The 23,025-nt window shown below is 39.8% G+C and overlaps 1 protein-coding gene across 3 annotated transcripts in view; it reads left to right on the top strand.

The window, feature by feature from the left end:
• ANXA5 (annexin A5) overlaps positions 1-22,640 on the top strand; it is a 29,722-nt gene extending 7,082 nt beyond the window's left edge. For 2 of the 3 annotated variants that reach the window (XM_024745032.1, XM_024745033.1), the window contains 11 exons: positions 5,020-5,104; positions 6,407-6,501; positions 7,675-7,788; positions 9,764-9,854; positions 12,648-12,727; positions 13,162-13,218; positions 17,655-17,748; positions 18,657-18,752; positions 20,317-20,375; positions 20,583-20,705; positions 22,112-22,640. In XM_024745032.1, the coding sequence (XP_024600800.1) occupies positions 5,020-5,104; positions 6,407-6,501; positions 7,675-7,788; positions 9,764-9,854; positions 12,648-12,727; positions 13,162-13,218; positions 17,655-17,748; positions 18,657-18,752; positions 20,317-20,375; positions 20,583-20,705; positions 22,112-22,171 (954 nt within the window). In that variant the 3' untranslated portion in view covers positions 22,172-22,640. Of the gene's footprint in view, positions 1-4,555; positions 4,810-5,019; positions 5,105-6,406; positions 6,502-7,674; positions 7,789-9,763; positions 9,855-12,647; positions 12,728-13,161; positions 13,219-17,654; positions 17,749-18,656; positions 18,753-20,316; positions 20,376-20,582; positions 20,706-22,111 lie in introns of those variants that run through there. The other variant, XM_024745034.1, reaches the window with a different exon arrangement.
• Positions 22,641-23,025: the final 385 nt, after the last annotated feature.

Here is a 23,025-nt window from a genome sequence, read left to right as displayed (position 1 = left end):
GATGTCTCTTCTCTTTAAGGCAAATTCCTCCTGTCTCCTCTGTTCTTAACCTTTTCGCTGTTTTTCTATCTACTAGAAACTTCTTCAGAGCCTATAAGCTGGAAAAAGTATTTTTAAAGTATGTGTTTTTTTTACGTGTTAAAAAAAAAAAAGCCTGTTTGTAAAATGGGAGTTCACAGAGATGCTCTGCCTCTCACTCTTTAGTGTCCTCCAATCAGGCTTTTACCGCCACCGAAGACCTCCTAGTTGCCAAATCCAGTGGACCCTTTTCCATCTTCCCGCTTGATTGCCCTATGGTTCGGGCACTGCCTGTTCTTCCTTTCCTTGGAACATTTTTCTCCTTTGTCTTCCATTCCATCACCTTCTTTGGATTTTCTTTTTGCCTTTGGGGGGCTGTGTAGAGCCCACAGTTAAGAGCCCACAGTCCCATGGCCTGTGTTCAAGTGTCGGCTCTGCTCCTTGCTTGCTTGCTGGTCACCTGGGTGATTCGCCAAACCTTTCTAAGCCTGTGTGTTTCTTTATCTGGAAAATGGGGTTTCACCGAGATGGTCCATGTGAAGCTCTGAGCTCATTGCCGCCCATAGCTGATATTAGCTGCCATTCCGATTGTAGGTGACCTTCCCTCCTCCAGCTCTTCTTTCCATTCCATTAATATTGCCTTTCGTGAAGCCTCCTCCCACAGCTCTAGTTACCACTTATGTGCCCCAGTAACTGACAAGCCTGCTTCTCTTTCAGTATGTGGAGAAGTGCAAAACCAGCCACCCTGTTCCTTATCCAGAAAATGAATCATCCTCAGTGGTTTCCTTCTGCCTTGGCCCTGTTCCTGTCTGCCTTTTCCTTTCCATTTCCACTGCTCCTGACTTAGATCAGGTCCTTTTTATCCTTCTTACGTTTAGTAGTTTCTAAAACAGTCTTTCTGTCTCCACACGTGCACAGTTCTGTCCTTTTGTCTCCACTGCTGCCCTAGTGATGTTACTGTACAGAGTTGACCTTGTTCCTTGTCTGCTTGCTTAAACGCCCTCCAAGGGCTTCCTTTGCCAGCGGGGTGAAGGCTGCTCTTCTCAGCCTGGCTTCCAGCCGTCCTCGCTCCCCACTGTGACCTTTCCCTTGTTTTTCGATCCAATCTTACTGCTTGTTCCGGTCTGTTGAAATACTTAACCCTTTGTCCAAAGCACCACATTGTTTCCTTCTTCCATGCTTTTAATACGTACTGAAATAGCTGCCTGCCCTTTTCTGCTTTGCTGAGCCAGCCTGGCAAAATTACAGGCACCTTTCAAGACGTTTGGGGGAAGTTTTTCTGATTTCTTTTCTTTCCACTCCTCCTGTCTCAGTCCCTCCTTTATGTGCTCATATTACCCTGAGGAAACCTCTGTGTGTATATACTCTACTGCGCTTGATTACTTACATGCCTATCATTTTCTCTTGACTTAAGAGATCTTAACTTTTTCCTACTGATTAGTACAATACTTGGCAGTGGAAGGCATGCAGAAAATGGCTGTTGAGTGAATAGATAAGCAGACAGGTGAGCTAAGTCATTCAAGTTCTCACAGTGAGAGAACCCATGGTATTTGTTCATGTTTATGATGATATTGATGGTGTCTTCCTCATCAATTTGAAGTGGTCTTACTAAACAGAGAGGAACTGCAGTTTGCCTTGAGAGAAATCACCTTCCTAACCCAGACCAATTTTGAAGGGCTGTCTCCTCAAATCTTACCAGTTTCTCTCCCAACCTATGGCTCCTTTTAATGGTGTTGAACCATTTGAAGCTGCCGGTATTCAACCGTTCACTTTCATATGGTCAAGCTATAGAACAAATGGCAGGGAGTTTATTGGCCCTTATTGCATCTGTGCTTTTTAGGTAGGGTGGAAATGGAGACTAGCCTGGCTTTGGGTGGATTTCTCAAAGGGTTCTGAACCCACTTCTAATGTGGGGTGTAGTTTCCACACACCAACAGGCAGTTCTCCTGTACCAGATGGGTGTCTTGCTATTCAACTCAGTTCTGCCATTGTCTGCTGGAGATAGCATCAGCTCCCACAGGTTGAGGGCTCAGTTCTGCAAGACCACCCCTCTTCATACTCCCACCCCCATTTCAGACACCAGTTGCAAGGCCAGATTGATTCTGACTGACTGACTATAGATTGGAGTTTCCAATGACCCCATCATTGGCTCACAGATCTCAGAGAAACATTTTACTTACTAGATCACTGGTTTATTATAAAAGGACACAACTCAGGATTAGCCAGATGGAAGAGATGCGTAGGGCAAGGTGTGTGGGAAGGGGCAGGGAGCTTCAGGGCCCACTCCGAGTGAGCCACTGTCCCTACAACTCCATGTGTTCACCAGCCTGGAAGCTCTCCAAACCGTGTCCTTTTGGATTTTATGGAGGCTTCATTACTTAGGCATGATTGACTAAATCATTGGCCATTGGTGATAGAACTTGATCTCCAGCCCCTCTCTCTTCCCTGAGGTGGGGTTGTGGGTGTGGGACTGAAAGTTCCAACCCTCTAATCGCATGGTTGCTTCTCCGGGCAAGCAGCCCCGAAACCCCCATCCTTAGATGCTTCCCAAAAGTCACCTCATTAACAAAGTCAGGTGTGATTGAAGGGGGTTTGCTACGAATATCAAGCTCTTATCATTATGAAATTTATCACTCTTATCATCCGGGAATTCCAAGGGTTTTAGGAGATCTGTGCAGGAAATGGAGACAAAGACCAAATATATATGTCTCTTATTATAAATCACAGTATCGCATTTTCCCACTTAGTAGAATGAAGAGCTCTGGCTTAGTTTCATGACCTCCCCATGAGATAAGTGAGGCTTCCCTGCCCCTCCTTTTCCTACTTGGCCACAATCTTTTGTTTGGCTGTGGGTGTGGGGGGACGTGGCTTGGGGGGATGAAAGCTGCTATCAGTCAACACTCTGGGGCTGGGAGATGAAACTGGGAAAAAACACCTCTTCTCTTGCATTGTATGCTTTTGGACACATAATTACAACACTAAGGTTTTCCTGTAGGTTCTCTCAAGGCTGACTCTGTTCAGAGGAAAGAAGAGTCTTTCTTCTTTCCTTGAACAAGAGGAGACTATTGTTAAAGAAAAAATTATTCTCGTACTTGTTAAATGGTAAAGAAGACTTTCAAAACTACTGCAGTAAAGGTCATGCGTATTGCAATGGAAGAGAAGAGATTGGGTTCAAGTCCAAGTATAGCAAAGGCAGCTGGGAACTTACAACCAGTGAGCAGGATGAAGGGGGTCAGTGGATGGAAAGTTACTAAGAGGAGACATTAAGGGTAGAGGGATTCTTGCTGAACTGGCCTAATAGGATTCTTGCTTAAGGCAGCCCGTGGATTTATACGTCAAAGATGGAGGATGAGGAACTTGAACAGATATTAAGGTTTGCGGGATTCTCTGTAAACTGACTTCAGCAGGATTCGTGCTACAACTGGGCTTGGCAGGCTAGAGACCAGTCCTAGTCAAAAAGTGTGCTCTGAGGAGCCTGTCTGAAGTTTGATCAAGAGAGAGTCTGTCTTCTGGAGCCCTGAGTGCTACTTTTTCAGGAGACAGAATGCAGTGCCACTGAAGAGAGGTCTCAGAGCTGACCTCTGGTGCATTGTCCCATGCAAGTTCTTCCCCATGGATATGTCTCTCTGTTGTCTTTTTTTTTTTTTTTTAATGTGATTAGTGTTAAGGTACTGTAGGCAAATGCAGCAGTTGGATGTTAAGGTGGAAGAGAAATTTTTTTCCTTGTAGGTGATCGTGCTTCCATGCATTCATAGTAAAACAGAAGTGATCGTAAACCAGACAAGTCTTCTCAGTCCCCAACCCTTATAGCTGTTTATTTCTCAGTTTTGGATGGAACCTTGACAGGAGTTGTGAGGTACTTCAGGAACATTTATTGGTAAAAATAAATCCTGGGAGCCTCCCTTTATCATAAGATAAAAATTTATGGCTCAGTATTAATAAAGCTTTCTGATTCTAAAGATCTATTGATATTACAAACAGTTTTGGGAGGTATTAAAATATTTGGATGATTAAAAGTACTATATAAAATATGGGATATATCAAAAAAAAAAAAGAGATTTGAACATCTAAAAAAAAAGTACTATATATGATAACATAAAGTAGGAACTCTTACAAACAGTGTCTTCTAATAGATCTTTAAAAGTTCTAAATTCAGAAATTTGTATTCTTCTGGCACATGAACTACTGAAAATCTTTTCAGGTTTTGCCAGGTTATCTTAAAATCCCTAAATAAGTATAAGGAAACAGGACTAGATCGGCTGCTTCCCACTAGATAGCATTTTTACATTTGGTAGTGTATATATGTCCATGCCACTCTCTCACTTCGTCCCAGCTTACCCTTCCCCCTCTCTGTATCCTGAAGTCCATTCTCTAGTAGGTCTGCGACTTTATTCCCGTCTTGCCCCTTGGTTCTTCATGACCACTTCTTTTTTTTTTTTTTTTAGATTCCATATATATGTGTTAGCATACAGTATTTGTTTTTCTCTTTCTGACTTACTTCACTCTGTATGACAGACTCTAGGTCCATCCACCTCACTACAGATAACTCAGTTTTGTTTCTTTTTATGGCTGAGTAATGTTCCATTGTGTATATGTGCCACAGAAGGCCTCAAGTTTTAATGCAGGCTCAGCATGCTCCCAGATCAAAGTGGCGAGAGGCTTAACGGGAATGAAGCCTGCAAGGAAGTGCCCTCCTTGAACCAGGAGGTGCTGGTGGAGCTTGATCACTGGGGGGCGATGCCTGAAGGAAGAGGGCCTTGGAAGCCAGCCTTCCTGCTAATGGTATCGCAGGTAGGCCAGGAGAGCTCGTGCACTGAATTGGTGCACTGCTAATCCACATTGTAATGGTCTGTTTCCCATTTCAGATGGGGTTATATTGATATATCTTATCAAATGATAAGTTTATGTAAAGTCTGAACATGAAGCAGAGCAAGCAGCTTACTGTTTATGTTTATTGTATTAGTCATGCTGTGAATAATATTGCTGTTTTTCCTGTGTCAGGCGCTCAGAGGCACTGTGACTGACTTCCCTGGATTTGATGAGCGGGCCGATGCAGAAACTCTTCGGAAGGCCATGAAAGGCCTGGGTAAATTCAGCCTTCTTTTTGTTCTAAAAAAAAAAGTGACATTTGTTTTTCTGAACAAAAAAGTCATTGTTTTACAGTAAGATTAACTTTAGAATATTTTGAGCTGAACATATATAGAGAGAAACATTAAAGGAACAAAAAAAATGACTGACCACCTGTAGTATTTAGCCTCTAGAACCAAACAGCAGTTAAATTCAGCCTCTTTGTTTTTTTAGCTTTTCAGCTTTACCCATATGGTAGCTGACTGAGTAAACAGACATTCCTGAGGGTGATCAGCTGTGCAGCCTTTTGCTCTCAGTGTCTAATCAGATATCCAGTTCCATAAGTTTCTTACATCCCACCGTCTTCACTTTCTCAGCTTTCCTTTTTTGCAGTTTAAAAACCTCTCTTCTTGAGGACTTCCACATATAATTAATCCTCCTGTCCTCAGGCTCCTTCTGTACCAGTGTCCATGTGAAGGGATTCATCTTCCTCAAACTTGGCTCTGGCCCCATCACTCTCCATTCTGAACGTCTTGTGAGATTGCCTGTTGTAGCAGGATCAGGTGCAGGCTTTCTGGCCTTGTAAGGCCTTCCCTGGTATTCCAGCCCACCTTGTCGGTCTCAGCGCACATTACTGCCTGATGTGTCCGCTGATCCATCCATGCCAGGTGATCTGCTACTCAGGAAAGCTCTGTATTTTCCTACTGTTGAGCTTTTCCTGGATTCTAAAAGCCTGTCTTTCTTCCTTACATCACTGCCTGTCAAAATCTTTTCATCCTTCAAGACTGTTTTGGGTGGGTGTCACCTTCTCCATGAAGCTTTCCCCAAAACTGTCTTCCGCTGCCTTTCAGCTACGAGAACCTCCTCTGAACCCCATTTAGCACCTGGACCTCTCCTGAGGCCCTTGTCACATTCTGCCTTACCTCACAACAAAAATATTTGTATTTTTTACCCTAAATTGTTCATAACTTGAAACCAGCGTCTATATCTTTTCTCCTTTCTCAACCCCGTGGAACACGCAACACATCATGCCTTGTGAAGAGCTGTTATTTGAGTAATTACTTGTTGCAAGAAAAGCTAGGTGCACTCAGTTTTTAAAAAGTCAGGAGAATTTTTGCGTCTCCTTCACAATGTGTAGGGGTAGTACGTATTGTTGGAAACAATAACATTTTGATATTGTAAATTTTATAGTTTAATAAATTACTTAATAAAATATATTTTATGAGGCAAGGAATTAAAGTGACTAGGGAGCTGGTTACAAAGGTTATCGAGAGAGTGGGCCTGTGGGAGCCGGTATGTAATGGTTGGAACGTAATTGCAGGCACCGATGAGGAGAGCATCCTGACTCTGCTGACATCCCGCAGTAATGCTCAGCGCCAGGAGATCGCTATGGCTTTTAAAACTCTGTTTGGCAGGGTAAGACTGTACTTCATCCCAAGGTGGCATGTGAGAGCAGCTTTCTCTTTTAAGACTAGTTTGAAATCTACTAATATTCTTTTGTAAATATCATGAATCTTATGATTCTGACTTTCCTATTCCTCCTTTTTTCTTTTCTAGTTTGTTTCTTAGTTATCAGCTGTTGGTTAAAACGCTCACTCAACTTATCCTCATATGACTGTTTTTCCTCACTTGACACTGTATAGGTGCCGAAAGATCCCAATGGGGATAACTGCCCTTCTTTCCTTCTGTATTTCCCACTCAGGATTGTTGTATTAGTTTCCAGGTGTAAACCTGTATTGAAATATGTTTTGCTCTGACACAGTCACACTTGGTTCCTTTTGGAGTGATACTTTAATAAATGAGTTTTTAATTCATTGGTTTAAATGTTCTTATTTGATTAACAATTCAAAGTAAAAATTAAATTTGTCACTAAATGAATTAGTACAGACATGAAAAACTTAAATGTAGCTTTAGTCTGAAAATTTTTGTTCATTATTTCGAGAAACAAATGCAAAGAAAAAAAAAAAGCATGTATTTTAAACACAAATTCTAGTTGCCTGTGTGCTGAAACTGAAATGGATGAGAAATACTGCTTTTCTCTTTATAATTATGCAAGTTCCCCAAAATAGCAGCTGTCCTGCAGTAGTCAGGGGCATAGTAATGAACATAGTCTATTATGTATGTATTAGAATATCACTAGATATGGAGAGAAAAGAAAACATTGTTTTGTTCAGGTATGATAGGCCAAATTTTGTCCTTTGTAAAAATGCATTATGATATTTTGGGGAAATTATTTTTTTGAGATAGACATGTTTCTCAGAAGAGTATTTTTAAAATATTTTAAGCTTATTTTAAAATATTTTAAAATAAATAGTTTTTATAAAAAGCATTCATTTTTTAAAATCTCTGAGATTAAGAAAAACATCTTAAAAACAAGTACCTTGACACATGAGGGGCTTTGCTTTAGGTTAAGGTCAGATGTCAAAAGTACATTATTAAAAGCCACAGGGTGTTGTTTAGCTCATGTGTCTTCTACTTGGAGATAGCAATGGAAAGAATTCATTAGAGCAAAGGGCTATTGTTCATATTTAAGAAGAACCTCCTTAAAATTTCTGCATGGTTAACCAATTTATATTTTCTGTGAGTTAGGACCTTCTGGATGACCTGAAATCAGAACTGACTGGAAAATTTGAAAAATTAATTGTGGCTCTGATGAAACCCTCTCGGCTTTACGATGCCTATGAACTGAAGCATGCTCTTAAGGTGAAAGGATGAGTGCGAGGAATATTCCTGTCATGTGTATAATATTATTTTGTGTTGGTAATTACTTTATGGTATTTTTATTTATTTATTTTATTTATTTTATTTTTTATTTTTTTTGGAACATATAAATCATCACATCAGTCTATTAGTCATTATACATGACAATTAGCTGTTCTAACAGCTATTTCTTTTTTTAAATTTTATTTAATTTTTTTTATACAGCAGGTTATGGTATTTTTATATTAAAACAAATTGAATTATTTCACTGAGGGTTTCTTGAAGGACAAAACTGCATAGGAGGCAATAAGAAAAGGAAAGAGAAAATGACAAGTGTGTCATTTAGTCTTTTTGTATAGTTAACTCAGTAGTAGTGGGTCTTTAAAATTTTAGTGTATTTTACAGCCTTTTGTACTTTATTTTCATGCTTGTTTTCTAATTTTGAGATATGGTTTTTTTGTTTGTGTTTTTTTTTTGTTTGTTTTTTTTTTGGCGGTACGCGGGCCTCTCACTGTTGTGGCCTCTCCCGTTGCGGAGCACAGGCTCCGGACGCGCACGCTCAGCGGCCATGGCTCACGGGCCCAGCCGCTCTGTGGCATGTGGGATCTTCCTGGACCGGGGCACGAACCCGAGTCCCCTGCATCGGCAGGTGGACCCTCAACCACTGCGCCACCAGGGAAGCCCTGAGATATGTTTTTAAAATGTTACAGATTAGGTATTTTATCTTTTAGTTTAGAAAGTTGCCTGATTAGGGAACAATAATATTGTTAATCGTTTTAGCATAGAAGATGAAGCTTTGGAGAGAATTTTGAGATAAGAAAGATTTTCTAATACCCTTTCCTTCTTTCCTGTACTTCTAAATACTGAAATGAAGCAGCTGGTAAACTTGATATAATTTCATCGTAGCAAGTAACTAAATGTATATTCCCTTGCCTGGTGTTTGCAATGTTGTATAAATGTGATTACATTGAATCATTTGTTTAGACTTATGGGACAGGGAATAACTCAGTCACTAGTAGTTAGGTTTTGAATGGACAAACTGAAATTAACAACAAGGAGATGATGTAGCTCAGGTGGAGGGAGGAGAGGGTTTATCAAGTTAGGAACCTTTCTGTGCTTCTTCATTTTCCTACAATGATTCTTTGGAATAAATAAAATCTTAAGTTATTGGAAACGGGCATTTTTGCAGCCTTCTGAAATATTAGCAGTAGCTAAAATTCTGCCCGAGCATAAACCTAGTTCTTTCAGTGTTTGATTTTTTGGTAAAGCAACAGAAATATAAGGAAATTAAGGCTTAAATATGCTATCTTTTAAAATTAAGTTCAGCTATGTCATTGCTTGTATCTTCTAATTTAGTAGTGTAGATATGACTTATAATGAGAAAAAGGAAAACCAACTACAATTATTCTTTAAAAATCCAGAAAGCAAGTCCCAATTCCTTTATGCTGATCCAATAACTGATTCCTAATAACCAAGCCATGCTATATTTATTTTTACCTGTGTTGCAGAATTTCCCTGTGATCCATAGAGAACTTAATTTGAGGGCAGGGTTGTTTATGTTTTGAGGTACATATTGTTTAAGTGTCAGTGTTCTTCCATGTAAATTTATGTGAAGTTTTCATTTTTACTATTTCAGCCTTTTTATTATTTCCTGTTTCATTAAAATGTTTCCCTTTAAAACTATTTAGAATTAAACTGATAAAATTACAAATTTATGTAATCTATGTCATATATGTAGACACATTCATACAATAAACATTTTTTTCATTAGGCAAAAAAGGATAAAATTGTCTTTGGAAAGAAAACTAATTTGAAATTTCGTATTTCTATAACTAATAGAACTCATATAGAAAGTGAACGTTATGTTGGATAATATATACATATTTATGCGGTTGGGGTAACATCTGTTCCAGGAAAATCACTTTCTTTTTAATCTTATTAACATGTTTTTTTCTATTAAAAATAAATCTCCAAACAGGGAGCTGGGACAAATGAAAAAGTCCTGACAGAAATTATTGCTTCAAGGACACCTGAAGAACTGAGAGCCATAAAGCAGGTTTATGAAGAAGGTAACTGTTTCGAATTACATCTCCCTTCACTTCCGCTGTCACTTTGTCATTTCTCTAAAGTGAATGGAGTTCTTTGGAGTTATAGGAGGGCAGGCCATACGTGATTTCTGGATGAGTGAAGGAATGAGTAAACAAATAAGCAACAATTCAAGCTAGTTTCTCTTTCAGTAGGGAAGAGACTGCCTTTTTCTATACCTATAACTACTTTAGTATTTGTAAGAAACTTCTGTTGAGGATAGGACTTATTTTCATATAGGATTTACAGTCAGTGTTAGGATATACAGGTTGTCTCTTTCACATTAAGTTTAAAATGTAAGTGGTTTTTCTTCCTTAAAAATTTCAGTTTTATGTTGGTAGAAGTTACGAATTACTAAAAAGGAAAAGAAACCTTGTCCAAATCAGAGTCGATAATGTCTGAGTAAATGTATGACATTCTAGCTAAGGGGAGTGCTTGACTACTCTGCATTTTGACTTTCTTTTTGGTGTCTTTTCTTTTGGATTTTTAAAATTTCTTTGCGTGAAAAAAAACCTATATTTCAATCTGAAGCATATCCTGTTAATGGAACCAAGAAAATGTAATAAAAAGTAAAAGTAGGGAATTCTTTTCTCATCAGATTTTCTGTAAAAGACTGCTCTCTGCGTGACTTAGGAGGATCAGACTGTCCAGATTGTCAGCTCAGTCAACAGACCTCCAAGCCTAGTGCCTGCAGCTAGGAAAATGGGTCCCTATCTTGGCATTAGTTGGTTAATCTTAGAAATGACCGTGTAACCCAGCAAGTTAGAATGGTGTGAAATTTATGGCCACTAAACAATTACCTTTTTTTTTTTTTTTTTTTTTTTTTTTTGCGGTACCCGGGCCTCTCACTGTTGTGGCCTCTCCCGTTGCGGAGCACAGGCTCCGGACACGCAGGCCCAGCGGCCATGGCTCACAGGCCCAGCCTGCTCCATGGCATGTGGGATCTTTCTGGACCGAGGCACGAACCCGTGTCCCCCGCATCAGCAGGCGGACTCTCAACCACTGCGCCACCAGGGGAGCCCAACAATTACCTTTTGAAGAGCTGGAATCTTTCTTTCCTGCTCCTCTTTTTGTAGTTGGATAGGACCCAACCACTAAGGCAGAGGTGATACATGTATCTCAGCTGCAGGTGATCACGCTTGAGTCTTTACCTGATACAATATTCACATATCTCCTTCTGGGGTTGTTGACATTGATGAATGAGGCTTTGTGCTGCCGGGTGACAGATGGGGTGCCCCAAGAGGTATAGTAACTGTGTGTGGTCCATCCAGTCAGCCGTGCTATTGTACACTTGCTATGTGTCCAGCAGCGTACTGGCTGTCATGAATGATGCAGAAGATGCACATGACAAAGCTCCTGTCCTCAAGGAGTTTGCAGTCTATTTAGGGATGACATGACTTAGAAAAAGCTGCAAGAGTTACAGGATAGTAAAATTCAAACATCGAACATGTTTAATGAAAGAATTCATTCAGAGAAGAGAGGTCATTTTGGCTTTGGATGTAAGGAGAGGCTTCTTCACAGTGCAGTCAGACACTGAGCCAGGGTTTCAAGACTAGGTAGGTTTCGAGTGGGTGAAGAAGGCATTTTTGGTCAAGGTCCACCCACTGTCTGCCATGGCATGGAGACCAGTTTGACAAAAGTATACTGAGGGAACAAAGAGAATGTGACTGTAGTGGAGGGAATGTGCATGTCCATTGTGGAGATAAACTGAATAAGTGCAGTTAGGCTCTGTTACAGATGGTTTTGTATGACTGGATTAGAAGTTTGGACTTGGTTCAAAAGCATTGTAAGCTCCTGAATGGATAGTAGAGTATTAAAGGGACAATTGAGGTCGGGAAGAAGGTTTGAATTAAGAGGCTGATTAGGTAGCTGTGTTGGGAGAGGTAAGCTGGGCAGTTATGGCTCAGCCTAGGCTGGTGGGAGGTATGAGGCGAATCAGAGGAGAAATATAAATGGATTTGATGGTTGATTATATATAGGTGTTGGAGTAGAGGAAGGAATAAAAAATTCCTTCAGGGTTTTGTATTTGAGCAACTGATTGAAATAGATATGTATCTCTTTTGTATCTTTAGAAGTGTCAAACTTTTAAACTTTGTCTCCTTTCAAATAATGATGAAATGTTTAAATGCCTTAGAGTAATACCTCCTTTCCTTCAATGGCAGCTGGTTGTGAGATGGTGAAAAGTGCCTGTAGACTCTTGTAGATCCTGGTTTTCCCCTTTGCTGTGGCTTTATGTCTGTCGAATAGCTGGGAATGGAGGGGAGAAGGGCATATTTTAAAATATCACTGCTGTCTCTCAGAGTTAACTTTACTTGTTGCAGAGGAAAAATATCTTATTAGGAGAAGGAATGGCCATGCCCCAAAGGAAAAAAAAAACTCAGAATATTTGAGAGTGGAAGACCTTTCGAGATGAATCATGTAAAACATTTGAAAGAAAGGGAAACAAAGTTTAAAATTAAGATTGATTGTATTTTAGAGACTTTCCAGTACCATCATGTATCTGATTAATAACAGATTAATAACTGCGTTGGTTGATAGCATTTCTAAATGGCCGAGTCGTTATTTAGGTTTGAACTGTGTGCTTTTGGGAGACTTTAATTTCTTTTCTTCCAGCCACTCACCACTTAAAACATTTGCCTTCAGTCTTCAGAGAAGCATGAACTATTATGCTAATCAAATATTTCTTCCTTTATGTCTCTTCCATTTGATTAATGGGGCAAGATATCCTTTTCTAGTTGAAAGAAGCTGTAAATAAGTGTGAAATTATTCTGTTGCAGAATATGGCTCGAGCCTGGAAGATGATGTGGTGGGGGACACTTCAGGGTACTACCAGAGGATGTTGGTGGTCCTCCTTCAGGTATTGGGTGGAGGCTCTTTGTGGTTTAAAAAACCTGAAGCCGGACTGGTCTGAATCTAGTTAAGTCAAGTCACTTAAAATTCTTTTATTTATTTCTGGTACTTGCTTGATTCTGGCTGTGAGGTGCCAGTGTGTGTTTGTGTTTCAGAATATCTGACCTGAACTCGTAATAGCTAACTCATGGTTTTTTGTTTTTTATTTTGGATATCACTGTCCTCTTTTATTCATAGATTTTAAAATCAAGAGGGTCAGGTTGGTTTTGGACAGTGTTTGTGTGATAATGTAAAAATATTGTAGGGTTGATAAGATCTTAATTAATGCTTATAATTCCTAAGAGAAAAAGCTTTATGTGCATAACCATTAGGTGGAACCGTTTTTTCTTTAGAACAAAAATACTCATGTAATGCAATAACATAACATATTATCTCTTCTAGGCTAATAGAGACCCTGATGCTGGAATTGATGAAGCACAGGTTGAACAAGATGCTCAGGTGAGTGAGACTTAATCTGTGATGACTTTATTATGACATAAATGAAAAAAGAATCCATGCTAATGGCAAATCATAATATGTGTAATAGCATCTAAAAATAGTCTAACGGGTCGTTTACAAATCATAGGAGCCATGTAAGTAGATGGCCAACAAAATGTTTTATCCCAAGGCTGAAATGAAATAAAATAAATTACATGTAAATAATGAGTTCCACCTGGATATGTTATTTTCCTTTAGATTATGGGACATTCTCAAAATAGAGAATTTTACAAGAAAACCCGGTGTTACGGATTCCACTGCCAATGTGGCAGTCTCTTCGTAGAAAAGGATAAAGAAGAAAAAATACTTTAGTGGTAAATGGTGTTTTATTACATAATAGATGACACGTTATTGTAGAATTTGAAAATTCCTCCACCTTTCCTTTGATAGACTCCTAAACAGGATTGTTCTTTTGTCAGTTGCTCTTTAGTCACTCCCTAATGAAATTTTGTACTTAAGTGGCTTTTAAATTCCATTATCGTCTCAGTATGGTTTATAAAGTAGTCAAATGTAGGAAATAAGTGTTAGGAAATTTGAAACATGAGACCTGAAAACTGGAAAATGGTAATAAAGGAATTACTTGGGTTCCTAGAATCACGTATCGTAGTCCTGTCTCTCATAGGCATACCTTGGAGATGTTGTGGGTTTGGTTCTAGACCACTACACTAAAGTGACTGTCACAGTAAAGCAAGTTACGTGAATTACTTTGGTTTCCCAGTGCATATAGAAGTTATGTTTACACTATACTTCAGTAACTGTGCAATAGCATTATATCTAAAAAACAGTGTACGTCCCTTAAATAATTCCTCTTCCGGGGTCAGTCCTCAAATTAGCTGCTTTTCAGGTCTCCCGGCCTGACCCCCAGGTGTGTGTCAGGTGCTCCTTACAGGGGAGACTATAGCATCTCAAGCTTCCTGCCACAGTTCTTGCCACCTAATATGGAAGCTGCCTATTTACTTGACTGACCACCCAGGGCACTCTGAGCTGTCAGTTCAATCTGTATCCTTTGCCCCTAGCATATGGTTAGCACTTAGTAACTATGAGTTGCTGACGAGTGACCCAGTGCATAACTCTGACATAGAGGGGATCATTTCTGTTTTCTAGATAAGGAAACTGAAGCTCAGGGGTTCGAGAAACAAGCCCATGGCCCCCACTGAGTGGGAATGGAGCTGGAATTTCCACCTGGGCCCATCTGACCCCAAAGCCCTTCCTCTTTCACTAGACAACAGTCTTGGCGTTCTTACCCGTTAGCTCCTTTCTCTCCTTTCCGCTACTGTAAAACAGGCTTAGTAAGTATAGATTGGAAGGAAAGATCTCGCTTAATCCGGCCTACTTACAAACCCGTCCTCCCAAGCTGTTAGGGGCTTTGCTCATTGCTGAGACGAGCCTGTTGCTTTCCAGGCTTGCACTGTCTGTGGGTCTGTAGGAGATGTGCTGGCTCTCACACTCCTGCTCTCAGGACTGGGACTTCTGCATGCTTTTCAGGGGTCGCGGTCACGGTGAAAGGAGCAGCTTAATAGTCTCAGACGACTGCAGTGAGGCCTGCATTAGCGGGCGGTGGGTGGGCAGGTTTCCCAGCACAGCTGGTGGTGTGATGAGAGCACTGCTGCAGCGTGAGGCTACTGAACGGGAACAGTACATTTGTACCTCGTTTTCATTGATTTCTCTGCTTGGAGCACTCACTGTAGAGCAGTGCTTCTCAGACTTTAATGTGCCTATAAATCCTTTGGGGATCTCCTTAAACTGCAGATTCTGACTCAGTAGGTCTGGGTGGGGCCTGGGATCTGCATTTCTCACAAGCCCTCAGGTGACGCCCGTGCCGGTCCTGGGGCCGCACTTTGAGTACTGAGGCTGTATAGGCATCACTTAACCTCTGCTGCAGGGGATATGACCATTCAGAACCCTGAAGGGGAAACTTGGTACATCTGAAAACTGACTTACAAAGTTACTTTAACATACCCCTGAAACAGTATCCAGGCTTTCTTTACCTTTTCAGTGACCAGGGACAACACAGAATACAGACTGGCTGTTGATCTTTGATTCATAAAAATCTTATTAATTAATTCAGCCTGTTGAAAACAATTACCCTTTCAGCATTATAAAAAAGGAACACACCCATTTATACCTTGTAGCAAGGGTACCTGGGCTGTTATCACTGATGGGAATTTCAGATTTCTTAATTGAGAGTCATCCAACTAAGGGGCCCTTTTATAAGCATTTGAATTTTTTTCCCTACTGATACCTGGCACTAAGAGGATTCCTGTTATTTCAGGGATTTGATAAGCCTCAATGAGTCATTCACCTGGGAATTGAACATTTTGTAGTTAATTCACTTAACTTTTTAACATTTTTAATGCGTTGAACTGATTTTACTTTCTCCCCTACCAAATCCTTGTTTTATGCTTTCTCTGGAGAGAAAGTTGAACTCTTAAAGGAAGGAGGGAGAAGGGAATCAATGCTTATTGAGTACCTGCTATTGATTGCCTGACACTGTTCAGTGCATTCATTATGTGAGTTATATAATCTCCATTAATAACTCTATAGAAATATTATTCCTACTGTGTAGGTGAAGACACTGAGGCTCAAGAAGAGATTAAGTAACTCATCTAAGACTCACAGATAGGACAGGACCAGTTCTGTTTTGATTCCAAAACCTCTGTACTTTGCACTGAACCAGAGGTTATCAAACTGCTTGGGCTAAACTGTAAAGCCCCCTCTGAGGGAAGGGGGAGGGTGAGGAGGTGTGAGGGTCCCTCATCCAGAAGAGCTCCATGGATATTGGGCAGCCTCATTTAACCCTTAACGTTAAGACAAGGCAAAACAAAAGACTTTTAAATATTGCTTTATATGATGATACCGTCATTATCATTGCATATGATTCAGTTAGTAGTAGTTTGAGACTAGGTAATGATCCCAAACGTAATTCTTCCAAGAAAATTAAGAGATTATAGTTAAAAGTAGCCACCTCACCAGGTTTTTCCATACAACTGCTACAGCTACTAGAGAACATCCCTAGAAATATAGAACAATTGGTAAGAAAGGAGCCTTCAGCAGCGCTTGCAGTATTGTACAGGATGAGCCCTTCACCACTTTTAGGCATTAATGTATACGTATATCTCATCTGCGTGTGGAAAACATACTAGAGGTAGTAGCCAGTATCTTTGGGATGTTGATATTCTTGGTAATTTAAATTTCCTTATTTATGTTTTTTCTCTGTTTTATAAAATTTATCAATGAACATGTGTAATTTTTGTAATTAGATTAAGAAAGTTATCTTAAGAGAGGTGCACAGCACCCTGATATAGTTCTAAGGTTTAGATACTTGCATGACTTTCGTAGTAACACTCTTTTTAGTTTTGAAGAGCACGCTCGCATGACCAGGATTGATGTTGTGTATTTTTATCATTAAAATAAATTAATTTCAATATTGAGCGTAGAGATGATTCTCTGGAAGTGTAATACAAAATAGATCTGTAGTAGCGTAGTCTATATTCTTAAACATACTGTGATCAAAATTCCTACATCCAAACACGTGCTTTGATCACCTCGTATCATTTGTTTCGCCACTTGTGGCCGTAAAGGCAGCTCGGAGTAGTAGTCTCAGCAAATTGCATTTGGCTTGCTTTAATAGGTATACTTACCTTGAAATGATTAAAAGGGTAGTATAGACATTTTAAAGGTTGATGCTTTGGGTTTTAATAAATAATCTACAACCCAATAAGTGGACTCAGATTCAATGATGATGTTTGTATATAATTTTTTCAGCAATGATATGGACATTGGAAAGCATATATTCTTTTCCATGTAAAAAGGTAAATGTAGACACTCAAACCATTCAACAAGTATATGTTAAGTGCCTGCTGTATGTCAGGCACTGTGCTGTATTAACAATGTTTTAAAAATTCGTTGTGATCTTTTACAAATGGGAAAACTTTTTGTAGCTAGCATTGGTTAAATTTCAGTTGTAAAGAGAGAATATGGAGTTTTATCATGTATTACTGAACAGCTACAAGAGCAAGCAAAACAGAAAACGCAGACCCCTTAGCTCCTAGTTAAACTTTCCCAGTCTGTAAATGGATGTATCAGCAGTGAGGTAATCAGAACTTTCCACCAACCACATCATTGCTCCTGAATGATTGGAAGTCATGGTAGACATTTTGGGGACATTTAACCTGGCACCATTGCTCTGCTTTATTGCTTTGCCACAGTTTAGTGGCAAGCTCCCAAGTAGCCCCAGACTGAGTGAGCTGCGTTTCAGAGTAGGAAACATCAGAACTGAAAAACATAAGATGATGAATCAGGCAAATTCATATTCAGGGAGTAAAACCCAAGTGTGATTAAGAACCTGGACATGAGATGGGAGAACGATTTCTTAACTGAGGTTGAAATTTTCACAGGCTTTGTTTCAGGCTGGAGAACTTAAATGGGGAACAGATGAAGAAAAGTTTATTACTATCTTTGGAACACGAAGCGTGTCTCATTTGAGAAGGGGTGAGTGATAAAAAATGTGTATGGTACGTATGGTACTTTGATTAATTTTGAAAGTACAAGAGTCAGTGTGCCAAAATACCTGCTGCATAACAGGCTCTTGCTGAATGGATCAGTTTTTAAATTTCTTCCTTTTGGTGACCTTGAGAAATCTCATAGTTCTCTGCTTCTCTTGTAGCTATTACAAAACTTAGAGATCCTTAGTCCACTCTTTGCTATCAGGGTGATGAGGGAGATAGGCCTCTAGATTGTTACTCATAGTGACAAATCACTGAGCTGTAGCTCACTGCAAGTATTTCCTCTTAGATAGTGGTACCTAAGAGCTCACTTCTGGGCATTCATCAGTACTTGTGGTATCAAGTGGGAATAAGTTCACGGGCAAGTGACAGAAAACCCTACTAATAGTGGCTTTAATATTGGGCTTTCTGTAGGTAAGATTCCTTGGCTGATTTGGCAGGACGTAGGCTCTTTTCTGTTTTCCTTCTCCGCTGTCCTTAGTGCTTTGGTTCTCTTTCTCATCTTCGGTACCTCGTTGTCACACGATGACTGCTGTTGCTCCAAACATACCAACCATTTTCACAGCGAGAAGAAAAGAAAGGGGTAAACTCACCATATCTGTCTATTACTTTTAATTGGGAAAGAGAAAGGTTTTTCAGAATCCTCTCCCACAGATTCCCCTTTAGATCTCATTGGTTATAACCAGTAAGGAGGGGCTGGGAAATGAGTGAACAAAGAACACTTAGAATCCATTGTTTCGGGCTTGGCACGTTGAGGCTCTGAACAAAATCAAGGTCTGTCAGCAAGGAGAAAGGGGAGATTTGTGTTTGGTAGGACAGTGCCTGGTTAGAGGAAGTATCTTTCTGGAAAGAGTGATTCTTATGTGATTCATAAATTGTTGTCCTGTTTTCTAGTGTTTGACAAATACATGACTATATCAGGATTTCAAATTGAAGAAACCATTGACCGAGAGACTTCTGGTAATTTGGAACAACTGCTCCTTGCTGTCGGTAGGTAATTTTATAATGTATATAATATTCATGGTGTTAAGAGTTAAAGTATTTTATTCAGTTGAAGCTGTATCTGAAAATAACCATCTATTTCTTTATTATAAAAGAGCTTATCATGATATTTGGGTGAAGCAAACTCCTAAATTTCCAATTCAAAATCTATCTTGTTGTTGGAAATACGTGAAATATCTGGTTATTTCATTTAATCTTATGGAAACATTAAGAGAATTGTTTAAAAATCATTTTGAAGCTGCATTAAAAGTATTACTGTTTCATTGTGAACCTGAAATGTGGGCATTGTAATCTCAGAGGCTTGTAAATGTTACTTCTGATATCTGTGAAATTTAACTTTCTTTAGAATACCATCCTCACAGTTTTGAAGCAGACTGAGAAATTGGAATCTGATTTAGAATAAGTATCTTTGATATAATGGAAGATGTGTGATAGTGGTTATTTTTCTGAGTAAATAGTTTAGAATTTTATTTTAGCTAAATATTCAGAATAACCTGGAAAAATTGGAGAAACGAGTTTGTGCCGTTTATTGTCGTATTACGTACTCACCAAATTCCAGGGAGAATGTAGTTTGTGAGTTCCCTGTGGTCCCAGCTTTCATATGGGTTTGGAGTGAACCTCTGTCTGCTGTTTGTTCTGAGTATTTGGTGTTGAGCTGAAGCTTCTGTGCTCTCTGTCTTCTGGAGAATAAGCTAAATGTGTGCGTGTACCAGCACTAACAGTAACCTTTCATTTGAGTCCACAGTTAATGAATTTTTAACAGAAATCTTTTAGATGACCCCTTCATAATAGAATACACATAAAAGTTATGACAGATTTAGTTCCTGGTGGCTGTTTTCTTAAGCATTGGAGAAGAACACACCGCCCCCAATCAAGGATTTGTTATTTTTATATATTAGGGAATTTTTATGATAGTTTCTGAAGCTAAGCAGACTGAGTTCTGAGGAGCCCTAACATACAATAGATATGTGCGTGTTCGGGGAAGATACTCTTTTCTGTTACCAGTTTATCTGGATGTTTCTACCGGAATGGGTGAGTCTCGTGCTGCTCTGTGTGAATCATGGACGTTATATCAACAGAATACGGAGGGAATACCTATATTAAGATTTCAGACAGATAGTCTAAGGTTTGTCAGATTAGATGGGGTAGTAATCTTACATTATTTGCTTGAATATATTGGAATGAAAACTCCCAGGAGGTTTGTATAATTTACTGGGGATGAAGAAGGTTGTGGCGTAACAGCCCGGGCTGCCAAAACTGTTACAGCGAAAAGGTGCTCATAGAAGAAAGGGGCACTGAAAAACTTGCAGCCCCCGTCCTACGTGCCTTTCTGTGTAGAACTCAGAACTCTACGGAAAACTCAAGCCAGTATCTATGGAGATTCTCTGTAGTCAGGAGATCAGAGCAGCTTGCCAATGAGCAGCTCTTGAGCCTGTGTTACTTTCATACTGTATTTAAGTAGAGCTATAAGCGTCAGGCAGCTTTGATTTTAATTACTTTATCCTTTTCACATCAGAATAGCATGTGACCATAATATTACTTATTTTTGTAGTGAAATCCATTCGCAGTATACCCGCCTACCTTGCAGAAACCCTCTACTATGCTATGAAGGTAAGTGCATGCCTTGAATCTTCTATCTAATTAATTTATCTCTCTAGTATGCTTTAGATGATAGACTTTGAGGCTTTTTTCCTCCTTAAAACAGGTAGTTCAATTCTACTAAATTGTTTTACTTTATTGACTCACCCCAACTCAGGGGAGTTTGATGCTATAATTGACATTTTTAAACACGTGCCTCTCTTTTGTTCTTTTTTAAAGGGAGCTGGGACAGATGATCATACCCTCATCAGAGTTGTGGTTTCCAGAAGTGAGATCGATCTGTTTAACATTAGGAAGGAGTTTAGGAAGAATTTTGCCACCTCTCTTTATTCCATGATTAAGGTAGTAGAACCTTTCTTTAAATGTTTAGAAATCCACAGCAGACCAGTGCATAGCTTGCAAGACATGGGTGGGAGAACCTAATTCCTGTGTTAAGTTTAGAGTTTTAGAGACGCGATTAGAGCTGTGAGTTACAAAGTTTGGCGTAATGTCCCCTGAAGTACGGGTGATGGCTCCTGAGTGAAAGACTGGCTCTCGGTGAAGGCCGAGGCTCCTGGTGAGCTTGGAAGCATTATTTAGTAGTGGTGACAGATGACTCACTAAACCCAGTCTTGTCCACGGTAATAATATGTTGGTTCTTTCTGCCTTTTATCAGTTCCAGCTGTCTTTATTAGTTTCTCCTTTCTTTCATATCAGTGTTTTCTTTCTTTATTGTCTGTTATCACCTTATCTCTGGTATTGGTTCATAGTTCAGGAAAGAACCAACCAGGTCATATCAGGAGTAAGTAAAGAGCTTAAGTATTACTGTCATTTTCATCCTTTTAAAAGCAAGGGACACTGTGGCCTATAATTAAATTTGGCTTAAGGCCTTTTGACTTCCTCATTCTTTCTTTTCCTCTCTCCCTCCCTCCCTCCCTCCCTCTGTCTGCCTTTCTGTCTTTTTTTGTCTCTCTGTCTTGGTCTTTCTCTTTGATAAAGGGGAATGTGGGCTGTGTGCAAAGCAGCATCTCAGTTGAGAAAGCGTTGAACTTTGTGTGTGCGTGGTGTGCTGGGCTGAAGGGTACTAGAGAGTTCTCCCAGTGACTCATAGCTTGAAACGTTAACTTATCCCACACATCTGTGCGTGACACAAGCAGAGGCAAAATGTACCTAACCCTTCTGTCTTTGAGGCAAAGCCGTAACAGCCAGGCGGTCCCAGCATTGCCCCCCATAGCCAGCCATATGCTATGTGACAAGACAGGGGTCCCCAACTCCCGGGATGTAATGCCTGATGGTCTGAGTTGGAGCTGCTGTAATAATAATAGACATAAAGTGCACAGTAAAGTAATGCCCGCGAATCATCCCGAAACCATCCCCTGCCCCCCGGTCCTTGGAAGAATTGTCTTCCGTGAAAACAGTCCCTGGTGCCAAAAAGGTTAGGGGCTGCTGTGATGAGAGACTCAGAGTTCGTTTAGAAACCTTGACTTGAGCATGGCTGTAAAAGCTTCCCTGTTCTCTGTGTTACTAGAGGGAAGAACATACTTCACTGTCTTAGGTAGAACTATGCTTTTAAGGGGTAAAATTAGAAAGTTAAGCATCAGTTGCATCAGTAGGAAATTCTCTGTAAAGCATTCCTGTTGTGAAAGGCACTCACAGAGAGATTACCCACATGGGGGAAACGTCATGTGAATAAAACCTGTTGCCAGATATGTCTTAGTTTTTTATTTTCTGTGAGTCATGGGGGTTAACGGAGTACATTTGGGTTTCAGGGGGACACATCTGGGGACTATAAGAAAGCCCTCCTGCTGCTCTGTGGAGAAGATGACTGACGTGCGCCTGGGGAGAGACCCTGCACCGTGCCTGCCACCGTCACCACTGCCTTCCTGCAGTGCATCTCACTGCACTTCCTGCACGCCAGCACGTGGCACGTTGCCTTATTCATGCCAGCATGCTATGACCAAAATATATATGTTGTAGAAGAAAATAGTAGTGCTCCTTTCTGATCTTCACTTAAAATCCTTCTCTTTGACTGTCGTAGTCCTGAAGTGTACTTATGTTACTAAGACTAAAGTCTGGATCATTTATATTTTCCTTTAAGAGGTCAGACTGCTTTCAGCCTTTTTTAAAAACTTCATTTATATTAAATTGATAACCGCATTACCTTAACCAGAACCTTAGCCTTGAAATTGTGAACTCCTGGAAATGTTATTAATCAAGTTTGCTACTAAATTGAACCTGAAACATTATGGAGGTTGCATTCAAAGGGTTAATGAATAATAAACGTTTCCTTCCTCCTGAGTTACGTGTGGGTGTATGTCTAAAGAAAACTTATTTAATTTACCTACTTAACAATGATATGTTTTTTCAAGCTAGTCGGTTGACAGTGTTGTCAGTTGACAACTGAATTTATAGTTGGCTTTTGGGTGAAAAGCTTGAAATACAACATGCAAAATGAATGTCTGTGCAGTGTGGAATGAGGGAAGAGTTGAAGGGGGTCTCTGATTTATTGGTGGCGTGTTTATGTGGGCATCAATTAAAGCAATGCTTATGTTAGTTGCTTAGTAGAAAAGCTGATTTTAAAACTTAACCTAAAATTTCAGAGTGTTACTTTTCACTTTCCTGTTACAACTTGTTTTTCCTGTTTTTATCTACTACCTTCCTTGAGATAAAAAAGCAGGCAATA

Source organism: Neophocaena asiaeorientalis, unplaced genomic scaffold (assembly GCF_003031525.2).
Source record: "Neophocaena asiaeorientalis asiaeorientalis breed wild unplaced genomic scaffold, Neophocaena_asiaeorientalis_V1.1 scaffold65, whole genome shotgun sequence".
NCBI lineage: Eukaryota > Metazoa > Chordata > Mammalia > Artiodactyla > Phocoenidae > Neophocaena > Neophocaena asiaeorientalis.
Note: the sequence above shows the minus strand (reverse complement) of the source record. Positions and strands in the feature narration are given on the sequence as shown.